Source organism: Canis lupus, chromosome 32, assembly GCF_048164855.1.
Source record: "Canis lupus baileyi chromosome 32, mCanLup2.hap1, whole genome shotgun sequence".
Classification (NCBI taxonomy): domain Eukaryota; kingdom Metazoa; phylum Chordata; class Mammalia; order Carnivora; family Canidae; genus Canis; species Canis lupus.
This window is the reverse complement of record NC_132869.1, coordinates 38,038,165-38,058,864: the sequence shown is the minus strand read 5'-3', so window position 1 is coordinate 38,058,864 and position 20,700 is coordinate 38,038,165. Positions and strand designations below refer to the sequence as shown.

Genomic DNA, 20,700 nt, shown 5'->3' with positions numbered 1-20,700 from the left:
CCTTGATATCAGAAAAGAACAAAAAAGAGAAATTATAAACAAAACTTACTTATTAACATAGATGTAAATATTGTGAATATTAATAAACAAAATCCAGGAATGTATATGAAATATAGCCCATAAAATACATAATGACCAAAAATGCTAGAATGACTTATCATTATAAAAATCTTATAATTTCCAAAATCAATAGATTAAAGAAGAAAAAATCCATATGACCAATCTAAGAGCTGTAGAAGAATCACCTAATAAAATGCAACAATGATTCATAATATAAGCTTAAGCAAACTAAAAATAAAAGATAATTTCTTCAGACTGATAAATGGCATTTAGCAAACATAGCTAATGATATATTTCCTTTAAAATCAAGAATAAGGCAAGGATGCTCACTTTTGCTTCTTTATTCAACTTTGTACTAGAGGTATGGTCAAATTGGAAGCTCAGTCTAGCTCAAACAAAAAGAAATAAAACATATAATGATTAAGGAAAAACTATGATTGTTCACAAAAAAATTAAAACTATCTAAATAGAAAATCTAAGGTAACCTACAGATATATAATTAGAATTATTAGGGATCCCTGGGTGGCGCAGCGGTTTGGCGCCTGCCTTTGGCCCAGGGCACGATCCTGGAGACCCGGGATCGAATCCCACATCGGGCTCCCGGTGCATGGAGCCTGCTTCTCCCTCTGCCTGTGTCTCTGAGCCTCTCTCTCTCTCTCTGTGACTATCATAAATAAATAAAAATTTAAAAAAAAATTAAAAAAAAAAAAGAATTATTAAGTGTCAGAGCATGGTTGCTAAATATAAGAATAATGAACCAAAATCAACTGTGGTTCCATATACTAGTAACAATAGTAAGAAATCTATTTCTGATCAAAATAATATACAATAGCAAAAAAAGTATGAAATATCTGGGAAGAAACCTAACAAAAAACAAACAAGCTATCTATGGAAAAGAATAAAAATCATTAAATGTGACATATGAATTGAAAGATGCTATATTCATATTATGCCTTCATACTAATATGCCATGTTCATATCATGATATTAAAGGTTCAGTATAAAAAATGTCAATTGTCTTCAAATCCAAAGATACTCCAATCAAACAGACCAGTAGGGTTATTCATGAAATTTGACATGCTATTTCTAGAATATATATAGAAAAAGAAAAAAAGATAACATGTTTTTTTTTTTTTTTAAAGGAAGAATGGGAGGCTAGGATAGAAAGCAAAAGGAAGAAGAAGAAAGATTGGGGACCTCATGCTATTAATTCCCAGTTCACAATAGAGGTTACAGTTATTAAGATAGTGTTATATAGGAACATAGATAGGGATCAATTGAACAGACCAGAGAGGCCAGGCACCCATGCATATGTGGACATTTAATTTGCTAGAGGGAGATAATGCCAAGGGGAGAAGGAAGGACAGAAAGAGTCTACTTTTCAACATATGGTGCTGGGACAATTAGCAATCCATATGAGAAAAAAAGAAAACAAAACTGGATTTCAATTTTATACCACGAGCAAAAATCAATTCCAAATAGATAAAACCTGTGAAGAGCAACTTCAAAACTTTTTTTAGACAAAACAGAAAAATATCTTTATATCCTCAACCTTTAAGGATTTTTCAAACAAACAAAAAACTCCAGAAACAATAAAGAAAGCTATTTTACTTCTGTTCCTCAAAATGCAGCAGAGCAAAAGAAATACCACTAATCAAAAGGAAAAAGAAAAAAAAATCCTGTCATTAAAATGGGCAAAAGATAAAACTATTCACAGAAGAAGCAATTGCAATTATCACAGAAGAATAAGATGAAAGGCATTCAACCTCACTGGAAATTCAAATTAAAATCTTAATGCAATATAATTTCATAGTTAAAAGATGGGCAAAAATAAAAGGTCTGACAATATCAAGTATTAACAAAGACGTGAAGTTAAAGGAACTCCCAGGTAACCCTGATGGAAATGTAATTCGGTTGTACCAAAGGTTTGTTATCAAGTTTTGGAGAGCAAGGGTAGGTATAGCAAGAAGAGCAAGGGTAGGTATAGCTTCATGAAATCCTTCCTTCTATTATTTGTAATGTACCCATATAAATATTTAATAACTGTGTATTTAAGAACTGGATTTTAACGGAAATTTTATTTATTATCATAGATTATGGTCTGAAAGCCACTGTCCTAGAGAAACTGTTATACATATTTACCAAAAGACATGCACAAAAATGTTATTTGTGACACTTCTCAACAATAAAAAATTGGAAACAATACTATTGTCCATAAGTAGAAGGAATAGTTAATTACAATTATACAATGGAATGCTATATAACACTGAAAATTAGTGAACCAGAGCTACAGATAACAACACAGATAAATCTCAAAGCATGCTAATAAAAGCAACTTACAGAAAATATGTATATGATGATACTATTCATAGAACATTTAAAAGCATGCCAAACAATTACTTGATATTGTTTAAGGAGGGACACATACATACATGGAAAAGGAAACAGACAGCCATGGGAATAAACACCATACTCAGATTTGTGCTTACATCTGCAAAGGAGGGAGGAAATGTGATGGGGGAGGGTTACACATTAGGCCTTAACTATATTTGAAGGGTTTTTATTTATTAAGTTGATTGGTAGATACACAGATGTGTGTAGTAATATTATTTCCCATTCTTTTCAGAATGCCTGAAATGTTTCACAGTTGTTTAAAAGGGACTACCATATAAACAAAAAAGATGTTTGGTCTGAAATTTATAAAATCTCCCAGAAAAAGATCAGTGACTTTAAACTACAATAAACAAACACAAACTTTTCTATATCAAAAACATCAGAGAATTTTTTTAATAAGATTTTATTTATTGATTTGAGAGAGAGAGAGAGAATGAGAGAGCAAAGAAGGGGAAGGGGCAGAGCGAGAGGGATAAGCAGGCTCCTGGCTGACCAGGGAGCCTGACGTAGGGCGCAATCCCAGGACCGGACCCAGGATCATGACCTGAGCTGAAGGCAGACGTCTAACCAACTAAGCCACCTAGGCACCCCAAAAACTTCAGAGAAATTTTCTGATAAGACAGTGAAGTAGGTAACACATTTGTTTCATCTCTCCTACAAGATTCAATGGGTGAAGCAATAAAAACACACAAAATGAGCAAATTGATGGAAATGCTAAAAACAAGAGAGTCATCATTAAGAGATCTACATTTTTGATGAATTTCAGGAAACTGAAAAGCAGATAGGATCTTATTAGTGATAAGCCCAGAGAAAACTCTGGCTCAGAACTGGCAAGAGACACGCTGTACCACACACAGCCATAGCAATCCTCTCTGACAAAATGCCATTTTACTCTGTGCTCAGACACAGTACATACAGACAGTAGGTGTGGACAGTGGTTAACTGTGGCTAATCAAGTAGATGTATAATCAAAGGTCTATCTACTCAACAGCTATTCCCAGAGCGGCAACAAACCCATCTCTCCCTCACCCCCACCCCCGCCATGCCTGCGCACAGGCAATGTACAGAGCAGCTGGATGGAGAAACACTCTGCTGGAGTCTCAGGATCTGTTTTCTAAACAAAACACAGTATCTGTCAAGGAAGGATGGAGAGTATGGGTGTTTTGTCCATGGAGACAGTTAATAGCTGCTACATTAGCACCAGAGGCAAGAAAGGAATGGCAGTTGCACCCAGCACAGAAGATAGTAAAGTCCTTCTATCCCCCCAAAGAGTTGGTTCTTTTATTTAGGCAATTACAAAGCAAGCATCCCTTTTCCTTTCCACTCACTCTAAAGGGAAACCTGCCAATGTGTGGGATTCGACAACTTACACAAATTCAGTGATCATTTTAGGGAGAGAGCTTGGAGTTAAAAAGACCTATTCAGCTGAGGAGACCCAGCCAGTACTTAGCACAGCCCTCCATTTAAGGATTACCAGCCCTCGGGAAAATCAAAACCATGAAAGGAAAAAAAAAAAAAAAAGCAAAAGAATTGTGTGATAACTGGTCCTAGAGAAGAGAAGAGATGTTGAGGGAAAGAAAAATGAATCCTTAGATTTAAAAGTCTCTTGGCTGTTTTAGGAAAGGATGCTTTGAAAAAGAAACAAAGAAAAGTTGGATCCAGTCTTATATATCCTTCTATGTACATTTACAATTTCCTATAAATTAATATGCATGCTCATTATCATGAGGATAACATATGCATCATACTTATTAAATCTTTTTACCTTTTAGAAGTTAATACAATTTCCTTTCTCATAGGTGTTGGCAGCTGCCTAAGCTATAACAGTAATGATCAGATATACTCACTGGGAAATTCAGTAAGCAATTTCCTTGATACACATTATGTACTTTTCAAATGAAAGAATATAGACAGGAATATGCAAAAGTCAATAGATTTCTGTGCCCCACTCTACCAAAGCTTTTTGGATTTTTTTTTTTTTAAAGATTTTACTTATTCACTCATGAGAGACACACACACACACACACACAGAGAGGCAGAGACACAGGCAGAGGGAGAAGCAGGCTCCATGCAGGGAGCCCAATGTGGGACTCGATTCCAGGACCCTGGGATCACAAGCTGAGCTGAAGCCAGACGCTCAACCACTGAGCCACCCAGCTGTCCCTGGCTTCTTGGATTCTTACCACAGCCAGTGTCCTGAGGACAGATCAAGTCTGGCTAGCCTGAGCAGTTCCTAGACACTCAGTGATATAACAGATTAATTCAATCTGGATGTCTTTTAAAATAAACAAGCTATCTCCAATATGTAAATCCAATCTGGGGAAGGCCTGACAGAATTTAGGGGCTCTGGAATGAATCCAGGTCTTGGAAAAAGATTCTGAAATTATCCCAACCTCGGGGGGAGGAGCAAGATGGCGGAGGAGTAGGGTCCCCAAATCACCTGTCTCCACCAAATTACCTAGAAAACCTTCCAATCATCCTGAAAATCTATGAATTCAGCCTGAGAATTAAAGAGAGAACACCTGGAATGCAACAGTGAGAAGAGTTCGCGCTTCTATCAAGGTAGGAAGACGGGGAAAAAGAAATAAAGAAACAAAGGCCTCCAAGGGGGAGGGGCCCGCGAGGAGCCGGGCTGAGGCCGGGGCGAGTGTCCCCAGGACAGGAGAGCCCCGTCCCGGAGGAGCAGGAGCTGCACCGACCTTCCCGGGGGAAAGGGGCTCGCGGGGAGTTGGAGCAGGACCCAGGAGGGCGGGGATGCCCTCGGGCTCCCGGGGACAGTAACAGCAACTGCGCGCCCAGGAGAGTGCGCCGAGCTCCCTAAGGGCTGCAGCGCGCACGGCGGGACCCGGCGGGACCCGGAGCAGCTCGGAGGGGCTCGGGCGGCGGCTCCGCGGAGGGGGCTGCGCGGCCCCGGGAGCAGCTCGGAGGGGCTCGGGCAGAGGAAGAGGCTCCGTACAGAGAGGCCTGCGCGGTTCCAGGAGCAGCTCGGAGGGGCTCGGGCGGCAGCTCCGCGGAGGGGGTTGCGCGGCCCGGGAGCGCGAATCCACCAGCGCAGGCTCCGGAGCACAGGGCGCCGGGACACAGCCCAGGATCCGGCCTCCCCCGGGACAGGCAGAGGCCGGGAGGGCCCAGGACAGCGAGGACGCTCCTGCCCCAGCTGAGCACATCAGCGGCCCCGCCCGGAGACTCCAGGCCCTGCAGACCGAGAGCTCCGGAGTTCCTGCCGGGGCTGAATCCAGGTTTCCAGAGCTGCCCCGCCACTGGGGCTGTTCCTCCTGCGGCCTCACGGGGTAAACAACCCCCACTGAGCCCTGCACCAGGCAGGGGCACAGCAGCTCCCCCAACTGCTAACACCTGAAAATCAGCACAACAGGCCCCTCCCCCAGAACACCAGCGAGACTGACAACTTCCAGGAGAAGCCAAGGGACTTAAAGTACACAGAATCAGAAGATACTCCCCCGTGGTTCTTTTTTTGTTTGTTTGTTTTGTTTTGTTTTGTTTTGCTTTTTGATTTGTTTCCTTCCCCCACCCCCTTTTTTTCTCCTTTCTTTTTCTTTCTCTTTTTCTTCTTTTTTTTTCCGTTTTTTTTTCTTCCCTTTTTTTTTCTCTTTCTCTTTTCTTTCCTTCTTCTCTCCTCTCTTTTTCTCTTTTTCCCAATACAACTTGCTTTTGGCCACTCTGCACTGAGCAAAATGACTAGAAGGAAAACCTCACCTCAAAAGAAAGAATCAGAAACAGTCCTCTCTCCCACAGAGTTACAAAATCTGGATTACAATTCAATGTCAGAAAGCCAATTCAGAAGCACTATTATACAGCTACTGGTGGCTCTAGAAAAAAGTATAAAGGACTCAAGAGACTTCATGACTGCAGAATTTAGAGCTAATCAGGCAGAAATTAAAAATCAATTGAATGAGATGCAATCTAAACTAGAAGTCCTAACGACGAGGGTTAACGAGGTGGAAGAACAAGTGAGTGACATAGAAGACAAGTTGATAGCAAAGAGGGAAACTGAGGAAAAAAGAGACAAACAATTAAAAGACCATGAAGATAGATTAAGGGAAATAAACGACAGCCTGAGAAAGAAAAACCTACGTTTAATTGGGGTTCCCAAGGGCGCCGAAAGGGACAGAGGGCCAGAATATGTATTTGAACAAATTCTAGCTGAAAACTTTCCTAATTTGGGAAGGGAAACAGGCATTCAGATCCAGGAAATAGAGAGATCCCCCCCTAAAATCAATAAAAACCGTTCAACACCTCGACATTTAATAGTGAAGCTTGCAAATTCCAAAGATAAAGAGAAGATCCTTAAAGCAGCAAGAGACAAGAAATCCCTGACTTTTATGGGGAGGAGTATTAGGGTAACAGCAGACCCCTCCACAGAGACCTGGCAGGCCAGAAAGGGCTGGCAGGATATATTCAGGGTCCTAAATGAGAAGAACATGCAACCAAGAATACTTTATCCAGCAAGGCTCTCATTCAAAATGGAAGGAGAGATAAAGAGCTTCCAAGACAGGCAGCAACTAAAAGAATATGTGACCTCCAAACCAGCTCTGCAAGAAATTTTAAGGGGGACTCTTAAAATTCCCCTTTAAGAAGAAGTTCAGTGGAACAGTCCACAAAAACAAGGACTGAATAGATATCATGATGACACTAAACTCATATCTCTCAATAGTAACTCTGAATGTGAACGGGCTTAATGACCCCATCAAAAGGCGCAGGGTTTCAGACTGGATAAAAAAGCAGGACCCATCTATTTGCTGTCTACAAGAGACTCATTTTAGACAGAAGGACACCTACAGCCTGAAAATAAAAGGTTGGAGAACCATTTACCATTCGAATGGTCCTCAAAAGAAAGCAGGGGTAGCCATCCTTATATCAGATAAACTAAAATTTACCCCAAAGACTGTAGTGAGAGATGAAGAGGGACACTATATCATACTTAAAGGATCTATTCAACAAGAGGACTTAACAATCCTCAATATATATGCCCCGAATATGGGAGCTGCCAAATATATCAATCAATTATTAACCAAAGTGAAGAAATACTTAGATAATAATACACTTATACTTGGTGACTTCAATCTAGCTCTTTCTATACTCGATAGGTCTTCTAAGCACAACATCTCCAAAGAAACGAGAGCTTTAAATGATACACTGGACCAGATGGATTTCACAGATATCTACAGAACTTTACATCCAAACTCAACTGAATACACATTCTTCTCAAGCGCACATGGAACTTTCTCCAGAATAGACCACATATTGGGTCACAAATCGGGTCTGAACCGATACCAAAAGATTGGGATTGTCCCCTGCATATTCTCAGACCATAATGCCTTGAAATTAGAACTAAATCACAACAAGAAGTTTGGAAGGACCTCAAACACGTGGAGGTTAAGGACCATCCTGCTAAAAGATAAAAGGGTCAACCAGGAAATTAAGGAAGAATTAAAAAGATTCATGGAAACTAATGAGAATGAAGATACAACCGTTCAAAATCTTTGGGATGCTGCAAAAGCAGTCCTAAGGGGGAAATACATCGCAATACAAGCATCCATTCAAAAACTGGAAAGAACTCAAATACAAAAGCTAACCTTACACATAAAGGAGCTAGAGAAAAAACAGCAAATAGATCCTACACCCAAGAGAAGAAGGGAGTTAATAAAGATTCGAGCAGAACTCAACGAAATCGAGACCAGAAGAACTGTGGAACAGATCAACAGAACCAGGAGTTGGTTCTTTGAAAGAATTAATAAGATAGAAAAACCATTAGCCAGCCTTATTAAAAAGAAGAGAGAGAAGACTCAAATTAATAAAATCATGAATGAGAAAGGAGAGATCACTACCAACACCAAGGAAATACAAACGATTTTAAAAACATATTATGAACAGCTATACGCCAATAAATTAGGCAATCTAGAAGAAATGGACGCATTCCTGGAAAGCCACAAACTACCAAAACTGGAACAGGAAGAAATAGAAAACCTGAACAGGCCAATAACCAGGGAGGAAATTGAAGCAGTCATCAAAAACCTCCCAAGACACAAGAGTCCAGGGCCAGATGGCTTCCCAGGGGAATTTTATCAAACGTTTAAAGAAGAAACCATACCTATTCTCCTAAAGCTGTTTGGAAAGATAGAAAGAGATGGAGTACTTCCAAATTCGTTCTATGAGGCCAGCATCACCTTAATTCCAAAACCAGACAAAGACCCCACCAAAAAGGAGAATTACAGACCAATATCCCTGATGAACATGGATGCAAAAATTCTCAACAAGATACTGGCCAATAGGATCCAACAGTACATTAAAAAAATTATTCACCATGACCAAGTAGGATTTATCCCTGGGACACAAGGCTGGTTCAACACCCGTAAAACAATCAATGTGATTCATCATATCAGCAAGAGAAAAACCAAGAACCATATGATCCTCTCATTGGATGCAGAGAAAGCATTTGACAAAATACAGCATCCATTCCTGATCAAAACTCTTCAGAGTGTAGGGATAGAGGGAACATTCCTCGACATCTTAAAAGCCATCTATGAAAAGCCCACAGCAAGTATCATTCTCAATGGGGAAGCACTGGGAGCCTTTCCCCTAAGATCAGGAACAAGACAGGGATGTCCACTCTCACCACTGCTGTTCAACATAGTACTGGAAGTCCTAGCCTCAGCAATCAGACAACAAAAAGACATTAAAGGCATTCAAATTGGCAAAGAAGAAGTCAAACTCTCCCTCTTCGCCGATGACATGATACTCTACATAGAAAACCCAAAAGTCTCCACCCCAAGATTGCTAGAACTCATACAGCAATTCGGTAGCATGGCAGGATACAAAATCAATGCCCAGAAGTCAGTGGCATTTCTATACACTAACAATGAGACTGAAGAAAGAGAAATTAAGGAGTCAATCCCATTTACAATTGCACCCAAAAGCATAAGATACCTAGGAATAAACCTCACCAAAGATGTAAAGGATCTATACCCTCAAAACTATAGAACACTTCTGAAAGAAATTGAGGAAGACACAAAGAGATGGAAAAATATTCCATGCTCATGGATTGGCAGAATTAATATTGTGAAAATGTCAATGTTACCCAGGGCAATATACACGTTTAATGCAATCCCTATCAAAATACCATGGACTTTCTTCAGAGAGTTAGAACAAATTATTTTAAGATTTGTGTGGAATCAGAAAAGACCCCGAATAGCCAGGGGAATTTTAAAAAAGAAAACCATATCTGGGGGCATCACAATGCCAGATTTCAGGTTGTACTACAAAGCTGTGGTCATCAAGACAGTGTGGTACTGGCACAAAAACAGACACATAGATCAGTGGAACAGAATAGAGAATCCAGAAGTGGACCCTGAACTTTATGGGCAACTAATATTCGATAAAGGAGGAAAGACTATCCATTGGAAGAAAGACAGTCTCTTCAATAAATGGTGCTGGGAAAATTGGACATCCACATGCAGAAGAATGAAACTAGACCACTCTCTTTCACCATACACAAAGATAAACTCAAAATGGATGAAAGATCTAAATGTGAGACAAGATTCCATCAAAATCCTAGAGAAGAACACAGGCAACACCCTTTTTGAACTCGGCCATAGTAACTTCTTGCAAGATACATCCACGAAGGCAAAAGAAACAAAAGCAAAAATGAACTATTGGGACTTCATCAAGATAAGAAGCTTTTGCACAGCAAAGGATACAGTCAACAAAACTCAAAGACAACCTACAGAATGGGAGAAGATATTTGCAAATGACATATCAGATAAAGGGCTAGTTTCCAAGATCTATAAAGAACTTATCAAACTCAACACCAAAGAAACAAACAATCCAATCATGAAATGGGCAAAAGACATGAACAGAAATCTCACAGAGGAAGACATAGACATGGCCAACATGCACATGAGAAAATGCTCTGCATCACTTGCCATCAGGGAAATACAAATCAAAACCACAATGAGATACCACCTCACACCAGTGAGAATGGGGCAAATTAACAAGGCAAGAAACAATAAATGTTGGAGAGGATGAGGAGAAAAGGGAACCCTCATACACTGTTGGTGGGAATGTGAACTGGTGCAGCCACTCTGGAAAACTGTGTGGAGGTTCCTCAAACAGTTAAAAATATATCTGCCCTACGACCCAGCAATTGCACTGTTGGGGATTTACCCCAAAGATACAGATGCAGTGAAACGCCGGGACACCTGCACCCCGATGTTTATAGCAGCAATGGCCACGATAGCCAAACTGTGGAAGGAGCCTCGGTGTCCAACGAAAGATGAATGGATAAAGAAGATGTGGTTTATGTATACAATGGAATATTACTCAGCTATTAGAAATGACAAATACCCACCATTTGCTTCAACGTGGATGGAACTGGAGGGTATTATGCTGAGTGAAGTAAGCCAGTCGGAGAAGGACAAACATTATATGTTCTCATTCATTTGGGGAATATAAATAATAGTGAAAGGGAATATAAGGGAAGGGGGAAGAAATGTGTGAGAAATATCAGAAAGGGAGACAGAACGTAAAGACTGCTAACTCTGGGAAACGAACTAGGGGTGTTGGAAGGGGAGGAGGGCGGGGGGTGGGAGTGAATGGGTGACGGGCACTGGGGGTTATTCTGTATGTTAGTAAATTGAACACCAATAAAAAATAAATTTAAAAAAAAATTATCCCAACCTCTTAGAAGATGTGAGTATTACTGAGCTCTGATTTTCTGGGAAAACTTTAAAATGAAACCAAACTGAACAATGAGGAAATTAATGTCTAAAAAAAGTTAAAAGTTAGATTGTACCTTTAAAAGTACTTGACTTATATCCAGAGAGAACCTAGTATTTTCTATTGCATTTAAAGAAAGGAAGCTTGTTTAAAAAACAAATGTTCTAATAAACCGTTAGAAGTCTTCTTGGCCTGTATTCCGTCATACAGCGCAAAGTCCTATTTCTAGTGCTCCTCACATGTGCACAAGTACAAAATACCTGAGCATCAGGTTATTTCATTGCTGAACTTGAATAAAGCTATAAATACAACAAAGTTCATCCTCAAGTTCTCCAGAGCTGCCTTTCTGTGTGCACCCACAGTGCTAACTTTTTTCCTTCTGCTCACATGCCAGTTCTTGAGCACCTTTATGTCTTTCTCCAGATTCATCAAGCTAAGCAGGATCCGAGAAATAATGTAGCGCAAGGCCCTCACATTAAGAGAAAAGTGAACTGAGGCGTATAGAGTTAATGATTTACTCAAGGTCACCCTGCTAATGAGAGATGACGCTGTGACCAGAATGAGATCTCTGATGCCCTATACAATGCTTTTTCCACTATACCAGCCTGCCTCTTGAAACACTGCAAAGGATATGATATTTATGCATGTCTACACAGCCTTCAGCCTCTCCTTTCTGTGCCTCTTCCCTCCTGGTGCAACAACTTATTAACTTTAAGTCCCCAATAACCTTCTTTCTTATTAATTCTATTCCCATGATAGAACAGGAAAGCATTCAGTACTTATTTATATTAGCTAATTCATTTATTGATAATACTTGTTTCTAATTTTACATTTATCTTTTAAAATGAAAACACCTAACACTTCCCTTATCAAAATATAAAGCTTAACAATTTTATCCACAATTAAATTCAGAAAAGAAGTAAATTACCAGGTAGCCCAGGTGGCTCGGCAGTTTAGCGCCGCCTTCGGCCTGGGGTCTAGTCCTGGGAGCCGGGGATCAAGTCCTGCATCAGGCTCCCTGCATGGAGCCTGCTTCTCCCTCTGCCTGTGTCTCTGCCTCTCTCTCTCTCTCTCTCTGTGTCTCTCATGAATAAATAAATAAAATCTTAAAAAAAAAAAAAACTAAATTACCATAGATCTTACTTTCAATAAGGAAATGCCATAACATTTATTTCACCTACTTAGAAGGCAGAAATCACATATTGATTCCATTTTAATACTCACCACAAAAGTAATTTGATTGTGTCGCAGGTTAAGTTCAGTTAGTGAATCCAGCCCATTAAGATTATCCACATGACTTAAAAGGTTCCTAGCAAGATTTAAAACTCTCAAATCACACAGATGATTGACATTTTCAATTTTGGTAATCTGTTAAAAAATGAGAAAGGGATGATTAGCAGGCATAAGTCACAGATACGCACGTTATAAAAGCCCTAAAAATAAAATAGTCACTGGATTCAGTGATAGGTTTACATGAAAATATTTAAAAATGTATTTCTAATTTCCTCTGTTGTAAATAAAAAGAAGTCATTTAACTTGCGAAAATTAGCTAAAGGAATGTATTTTATAACTTCACCATAGTAAATATTTGAAGTAAACTTTATCAAATAATCAACAACTCATCTTTGGGGCATCTCTAATTGCCCAATACTATGCCAGGTCCAGATAAAGGTGACGAGAACTATACATACTACTTGCCAAATAAAAACTTATTGTGATTCACGGCAGAAGCTCACAACGTTTTAACCAAACAAGATAGCCCCCTGAGAGAAAAAGCAAGGAAACGGAACACTATCACACCACCCTTGTTTGTTCCATTTACACTGTAGGATCCTGAAAACCATCAAGAATCTAAATGGAAAAGATACAAGGAACTAGGATCCCGAGTGGAGAGTGAGGGTGGATATTCTTTATTAGTGGAAGTGCTTACGAGAGGAGACCAATAACGTTTAGACAGAGTACAATATGGTGGACATTAAGTGTCAGAACAAGAGGAACTGCATAATGGAATAGGCACATACACACAAGCTCTGACCTATGGCAGAGGAGCTCTGAGTTTCACAGTACAGAAAAGCTGCACCCATGAAGTGATGAGAGCACAATAGGATTTTAAGCCTCACTAGTGTAACAGAGCAAGCAACAGCATGATGGTTCTCTACGACACATAAGTAGGGGTCCTTGCGGGGGGAATTCATCAATTAACTACTTAAGTTAACAATAAGTCAAACATATAGCACTTTTCTTCCAAACATTAAAATAAATGTTTCCATACTTGCTAGAGATTTGCTCATCTGTACTGTCATCCCAGTATTATTTGAAAATTTTTATTTAACACTTCAAAGGAGATGTTGGCTAAAAAAGAACTTTTTCTTAGATTTATAATTCAGTTTGTATGTTGCTATTGGACTTTCTCTTACATTCAAGAAATACCATCCAGATTCCATCTGGGTTCAAAAGGGGAAACCTATGTTTATTATAAAGTCAGTAACATAGAAAGATGACATTTGACTGTGCTTTAAAATTTGTCCTAATACTTTTGGTCTAATTAATGTAAAATGAAAATAAATAAAAACTGTAAAAGAAGAAACAGTGAATTGTACAATGAGACATGGACAAAAGCATTTCAAAAACAAGTAAGTGATAGAATTTAAAATGCATGGAATCAGTGAAAAGCAAAATAGACACTGTAGAAAATCAATAATGTCATCTATAAGTTTGAGAAATTCCCCTAAAATACTAAGGAAAAATGGAGGTACGAAGAATAAAAGCTAAGATGGGAATATGGAAGACAAACAATATAGAGGTAATCAACATGAAAGGGAAAGCAATATTCAAAGACATAAAACTTTCTTGAGCATAGGAAAGATATAAACACATAGAATGAAGGGCCACAATTGTTATATGAAATGCATAAGGTGTCTTCTCCCTTCTGCTACTGATCCTGGGGCATTTCTTTCAGAAAACTACCTTTCTCTACTTTCTTGGTCCTGGTGAGACTGATCATTAGAATGCGTACATTGCAGAGTTATTTCTTACTCAGTGTGGTAACTCTGAAAAGGAAACATTATTAATTCTAAAACAGAGGTATCAAGAGGTATTTTTTTAAAACTCACTGGGGATATTATTTGGATTCTTGGTTTGCAATCAGGCCAGAATTGTGTCAACATCTCTGATGGAGCCTATTGTATTACACATTGCAGCCATGGACAAGGTTACAGTAAATGATAAAAATTTCAAGCAAAAGGTGGTATAGGGTGAGGGTACAGTTCTCCATTAGTTAATAAACTTCACACTAAGAAGAAATGATGGAAATGTCAGAAAGCCCAATAATGGGTCCTACTAGTCAGAGAGGGAGGGTCTCCCATAGACTGCAGGGCTTTGTAATACATCTAGGAAGGCTGGATACTCCAGTCTCATCTTTATGTATAAGAGTGACCCAAACTGCTCTGTCTGGATAAGGACAACCTTCTGACTCAGCAATGCTGAAAGAGCAAATGTCTGCTTTCAGCCAAGCAGTCACAAAAAGGGCAAGCTCTCCCCAAAGGAAACATGGCCTTGAAAGAACAGATTCCTCCTGAAGCACATTTGTGTCCACATTAAAGCAACCTTTTACCCAGAGAACAAATTTAGAAAGACTAAAAAAAATCTACATCAGAAATTGAGAGCCATATGTTAGCAAATTGAATTTAAATGATAGATAGATAGATTAGATAGATAGATAGACAGATAGATAGATAGATAGATAGATAGATAGATAAAATTTCACATAAAGAAAAGAAATTGGAAGATCTAAATGTGAGACAAGATTCCATCAAAATCCTAGAGAAGAACACAGGCAACACCCTTTTTGAACTCGGCCACAGTAGCTTCTTACAAGATACATCCACAAAGGCAAAAGAAACAAAAGCAAAAATGAACTATTGGGACTTCATCAAGATAAGAAGCTTTTGCACAGCAAAGGATACAGTCAACAAAACTAAAAGACAACCTACAGAATGGGAGAAGATATTTGCAAATGACGTATCAGATAAAGGGCTAGTTTCCAAGATCTATAAAGAACTTATCAAACTCAACACCAAAGAAACAAACAATCCAATCATGAAATGGGCAAAAGACATGAACAGAAATCTCACAGAGGAAGACATAGACATGACCAACAGCCACATGAGAAAATGCTCCGCATCACTGGCCATCAGGGAAATACAAATCAAAACCACAATGAGATACCACCTCACGCCAGTGATTGGGGCAAATTAACAAGGCAGGAAACCACAAATGTTGGAGGGGATGCGGAGAAAAGGGAACCCTCATACACTGTTGGTGGGAATGTGAACTGGTGCAGCCACCCTGGAAAACTGTGTGGAGGTTCCTCAAAGAGTTAAAAATAGACCTGCCCTTAGACAGCAGGGCGACCAGGGATCCCCTGCTGGGTCGTCCCCAGGGATCCCCTTCTTTTAGATTTTAAACTACCCGATGCTTTTTTAAAGAACTGGACATTGTTTCATCTTGAATAGTTTATCTCCTGACTTTTTAGAAGCTTAAGGTCACCTAGGCTGTCTTTACTTTGAAATATTCGAAATTTCTGCTTAGTGGATTTAGGTATTTTGAAACAAGACTTGGATTTTCATGTAAAACTTCCTTCTTGGGCAGCCTGGGTGGCTCAGCAGTTTAGCGCTGCCTTCGGCCCAGGGCGTAATCCTGGAGACCAGGGACAGAGTCCCATGTTGGGTTCCCTGCATGGAGCCTGCTTCTCCCTCTGCCTGTGTCTCTGCCTCTCTCTCTGTCTCTATCTGTCTCTCTCTGTGGGTCTCTCATGAATAAATAAATAAAATATTTTTAAAAATAAAATAAATTAAAAAAATAAAACTTCCTTCTTATAGAGCCTTGAGAAATAATTTGTGTGGTGCAAATATTTATTCTCTATACATGGAATAAGTACATACACAGTGCAGAAATTATATGACATAATACAGGTCAACTAACAAGGAATAGAGCATTTTTCACCATCTTAACAGTTGGCAAATGATTCCTACACATTACATTTGGATCAAGTGATATGCTATTCATTTATCAGGATCCCTCAAAGATCTTGGGTAATGCCCAATGAATTCTTAAAGGTAGGGGAACCTGGGTGGCTCAGTTGGTTAAGTGTCCAACTCTTGATTTCAGCTCAGGTCATGATCTCAGGGTTGTGAGAGCGAACCCCACGTCAGGCTCCAGGCTGAGTGTGGAGTCTGCTTAAGACTTTCTCTTTTTCTCCTTCTGCCTCTGCCCCACCCCTCAACTCTTGCTTTAAAATAAAATAGAATTAAATGAATCCTTAAAGGTATATTATACGGTGAAAACTACATAGATATGTTTAATTATCATATATACATTTTAAAATAAGTTTTAAAATAAACTTTTAACCATAAAATACTGAAATTAGTTATGAATAGTTTTTTAAATAATGGGCTACAAAAAATAAAAATAAAAATAAGTAAATAAAATAAAATAAAAACAGCAGGCTACAAGATAAAATAGCAATTCCTTGGTGTGGCATACAAAAGCCCTCTACATTATTCTGTAAGTTGGTAAATTGAACACCAATAAAAAATAAATTTATTATTAAAAAAAAGCCCTCTACAATCAAGCCTCTACCTACTTCTTTCACCTAATTTCTCACTGTTCTTCAATACATGCTAAATTCTCAGGCAGTAAAAAATATCATGTTGTTTTTACCCTCAGTACTTTTGCATATGATATTCTTTTACTGACAGAACTCTTTAATTCTTCTTCCCCTTCCACACCCACCCAATTGGATAACTTCTCCACTAGAGTGACACTAGCCAGCCTGCAGAGCTGGACAGTTCCCAGGCCACCAACATTCCTCCCATTCAGTGCACACACAGACAGACACACAGAGGGGCTGGGTGAGATTAGAAACTAGCAGCTGTGGTCTTCCTAGATCTATCAAAGTTTTCACTTATTACATCAGCTTTTCACCAAAACGACTGGGGCTAGCAGCTGGTAGAAAGCCTATAGAGATCAGACTAGAGTTTGCACTTGACCAACTGTAGGTGGCAGTGACAGATCTTGTTCATCAACAGGCAGGAACTCGTGAATCATCCCAGAATGTACACTTATACCGCTTCAGGAGAGGCTCTGCCTTCTGCATGAGTATGGAGCTCATGAGGCTGTTCATAAATAAATATGTTTCAAAGACAAAAATTTCAATAGAAAAGCAAAGTACTAAAAAACAGCCAAGATGCCCTGAGGGAGGAGGGGGAACATAACAAATTAGATACAAAAATTCAGACAGACAGACATAGAGGCAGACAAACTGACTGACCCAACAGAAATAAAGAGCCCAGATTATGTAGTAATCAGGGAAAAGAAATAAAAACTACAAAGAGACACTACTTTATATCAATTTAACTGGCAAATAAGAGGTATGACAATTCCAGAGCTTTGGGTGGTGGCCACTGCTGGGCTCTGGCTTCCTGTTGGAGGAGGGCAAGGTGGCTTGGACACCAGCCCTGGCACTCCTTGCCCTGAGCCCGCCACTTTTCACCTCAGCTCCCTGATGCCACCACAGGCCAGCAAGTGACCCAGATGCAGGCCACCAAGTGTGTGGTGGCGGGAGACGGAGCTGCAGTTGTCTGATCAATAAAACCAATGATTCCTTGGAGAATACATCCCCACTGTCTTTGACAACTACCCTGCCAATGTTATGGTTGATGGAAAACCAGTGAATCTGGGCTTATAGGATACAGCTGGACAAGATTATGACAGATTATATATCCCTTATCCTATCCACAAACAGATGTGGTCTTAATTTGCTTTTCTCTTGTGAGTCCTGCATCATTTGAAAATGTTCAAGCATAGTGGTACCCGGAAGTGCAACACCACTGTTCCAACATCCCCATCACCCTGATGGGGACTAAACTTGATCTCAGGGACGACAAACACGTGATTGAGCAACTGAAGGAGAAGAAGCTGATTGCCATCACCTACCCATAGGGTTTGGCCATGACTAAGGAGATCAGAACTGTTAAATATTTATCTGGAGTGCCTGGATCTCACACAGCAAGGCCTTAAGACACTGTATTCGAGGGTTCTCTGGCTTCTGCCAGCAAGAAGAGGAAGAGAAAATGCCTGCTGCTGTAAATGTCTGGGCCCTTCTCCTGCACTGTCCATCTCAGAACTTTTATTATACTTTGCTCAAAAATGGTGGAGCCTTCACACACAATGCCAAGTTTTTGTTCCACATTACTTTTTCCATAAAATCATTTTGAACCAGTCATTTTTAGTTTTTATCTGTTTAAACTGTAAGACTTAAGACTTTCACATTATATTAAAATTTAGTCCTCAAATGGTAAGCTTTCTTAAAGTCTTATTTTTCAAAAGCTCCTATTCTTGCTCAGCTTAAGAGTTGCCAAAGTAGATTGTGAACTAAGTTGCATTGTTCTGCTAAGAACACTAGGCACTAAACCACTCAAGACCTTTGATTTAAGAAGAGACTGCAGCGTCTCAAGTTTGAACATGCAGATGCTTCCTAACTAGTTTCCGGTAAGAAAGCACAGCCACCTTCACAAAATGTTGCCATCTAATATCCCAGTAATTTACTGGCCTGAATCCATTCCCTAACGCTAGATTTTATGTCATAATAGAATAAGTGGAAGGACTCAACAATTTGGATCAATCTTTTTGTTTTTGTAGTGAGCTATTTTAAAGATTTACTTACTTATTTTAGGGAGTAGGGAAGGGAGAGGGGGAGAAGAGAATCCCAACCATAATCTGCACTGAACATGGAGCCCCACTCAGGGCTCAATCTTACAAGCCTGAGATCATGGCCTGAGCCAAAACCAAGAGTTGGACACCCAACTCACTATCCCACTCCTGCGCCCATGTAGTAGATTTAAAAAAAAAAAAAAAAAAAACACAGTGTATTTGCTTTTGCTGAGATTATGAAAAGACCTCATACTCCCACATCCCCCTGATGAAGAATCTACTCTAGTGTGGGTGTACTGGGGTGGGGTGTGTGCAGCATATGGGAGGTGATTAAAGAATGGAGACAGTTATTTTGACAAAATATGGGGGTTAATTTACATTACATAGTACACATCATAATTAAACTGAGTAAAAGTGTCACAGGTAAAATTTTAAAAAGTTAATCTCTGTCAAATGCAGTAAATGATGAGGAAAGATCAGTATTATCACTGCTTTAAGCTTTTTCCTAGAGCTGCCATCCCTCCTGAAATTAGGCATTTAATTTATCTTTGAACTGGTCATTCCCACAGTTGCTAACTTGGTGCTTTTCGTATAGAATCCCTTCTTAATGAGCAACATGCCTCCCTGTTTTGTAAAATCTCTGATAATGCATTAAAAATTTTTTTGTAGATTTGTAAAAGTACATTCCTGTTTCCTTATTACTTTATTCAAAACTAATAAGTGCTTTCCTTAGTTTTCCAGTATACTAGCTATAAAAATGACACGTTGCAGCTTTACAGTTTTTGAATTTTAGATATTTCTAAACTATGAACTTTCTTAAATCACTTATCTTGCCAGATCACCAACACTGTACTTGGACTAGTGCTGACCCTTCCTCTTTGCCTCACCCCTCCTGGACACACACTTGCTGTTGCTCCGCCTAACCATGTTCCTTTGGGTCTATGAGGTTCTAGAAGCCTGTGCTCGTGCTAATGACGTTCTATACAACTTACTTACTGGCAAGAATATAAGGTTGGACCTTTCAACTACTAAAACAACATTTTTTAAATTGATAGTTGTAGAATTATGGGGTGTTTTTACATTGATCTTTTGCTAATGCAATTAGCAGTATGTTCTGCATGTATGACTTAATAAATCCCTGAGACATAAAAAAAAAAAAAAAGAAGTATGACAATTCCAATGTTGAAAAGAATGTGAAGCAACTGGACTTATCCTGCATTACAGGTGAGAGTATAAACTGGTACAACCACTTTGGAAAACAATTTGACATAATCTTTTAAAGTTAGATATTTAAATTAACCTCTGATCTATCAGTTTCACTCCTAGATGTATACCCTAGAATACATATGGTACATGGAAGAAACACATACAAGAATGTTCTTAGAAGTGCTATTCCTAAAAGGAAACAAACAAGCAAAAAAAAAAAAAAAGGAAATAACACAAATGTCTACCAATAATAAACTGGAGAAAAAGTTTTCATATAATTAATCCATGAAACTTAAAACAGCAAAAAGGAGTAAACTACAGTTACTGAATCAAAATATATTCATCTCAGTCAGCTACTAATGTATGCAAAAAGCAAACACTAGATGACAATACATCACAATACTGCTAAACAAGGTATAATTTAGACATATATATGTGATATAACTAACTTTAAAATAATTCACAAGGGGGGAATCCCTGGGTGGCTCAGCAGTTTGGTGCCTGCCTTTGGCCCAGGGCTTGATCCTCAAGTCCCGGGATAGAGTCCCACATCGGGCTCCCTGCGTGGAGGCTGCTTCTCCCTCTGCCTGTATC

The 20,700-nt window shown here is 39.2% G+C and overlaps 1 protein-coding gene across 6 annotated transcripts in view; it reads right to left on the bottom strand.

Annotated features, from left to right (window-relative positions):
* Positions 1–20,700, bottom strand: part of LRRC49 (leucine rich repeat containing 49) — a 158,711-nt gene that overhangs the window by 116,319 nt on the left and 21,692 nt on the right. For all 6 annotated transcript variants that reach the window (XM_072809446.1, XM_072809449.1, XM_072809444.1 and 3 more), the window contains one exon: positions 12,412–12,555. In XM_072809446.1, coding sequence (XP_072665547.1) covers positions 12,412–12,555 — 144 coding nt within the window. The remainder of the gene's footprint in view (positions 1–12,411; positions 12,556–20,700) is intronic.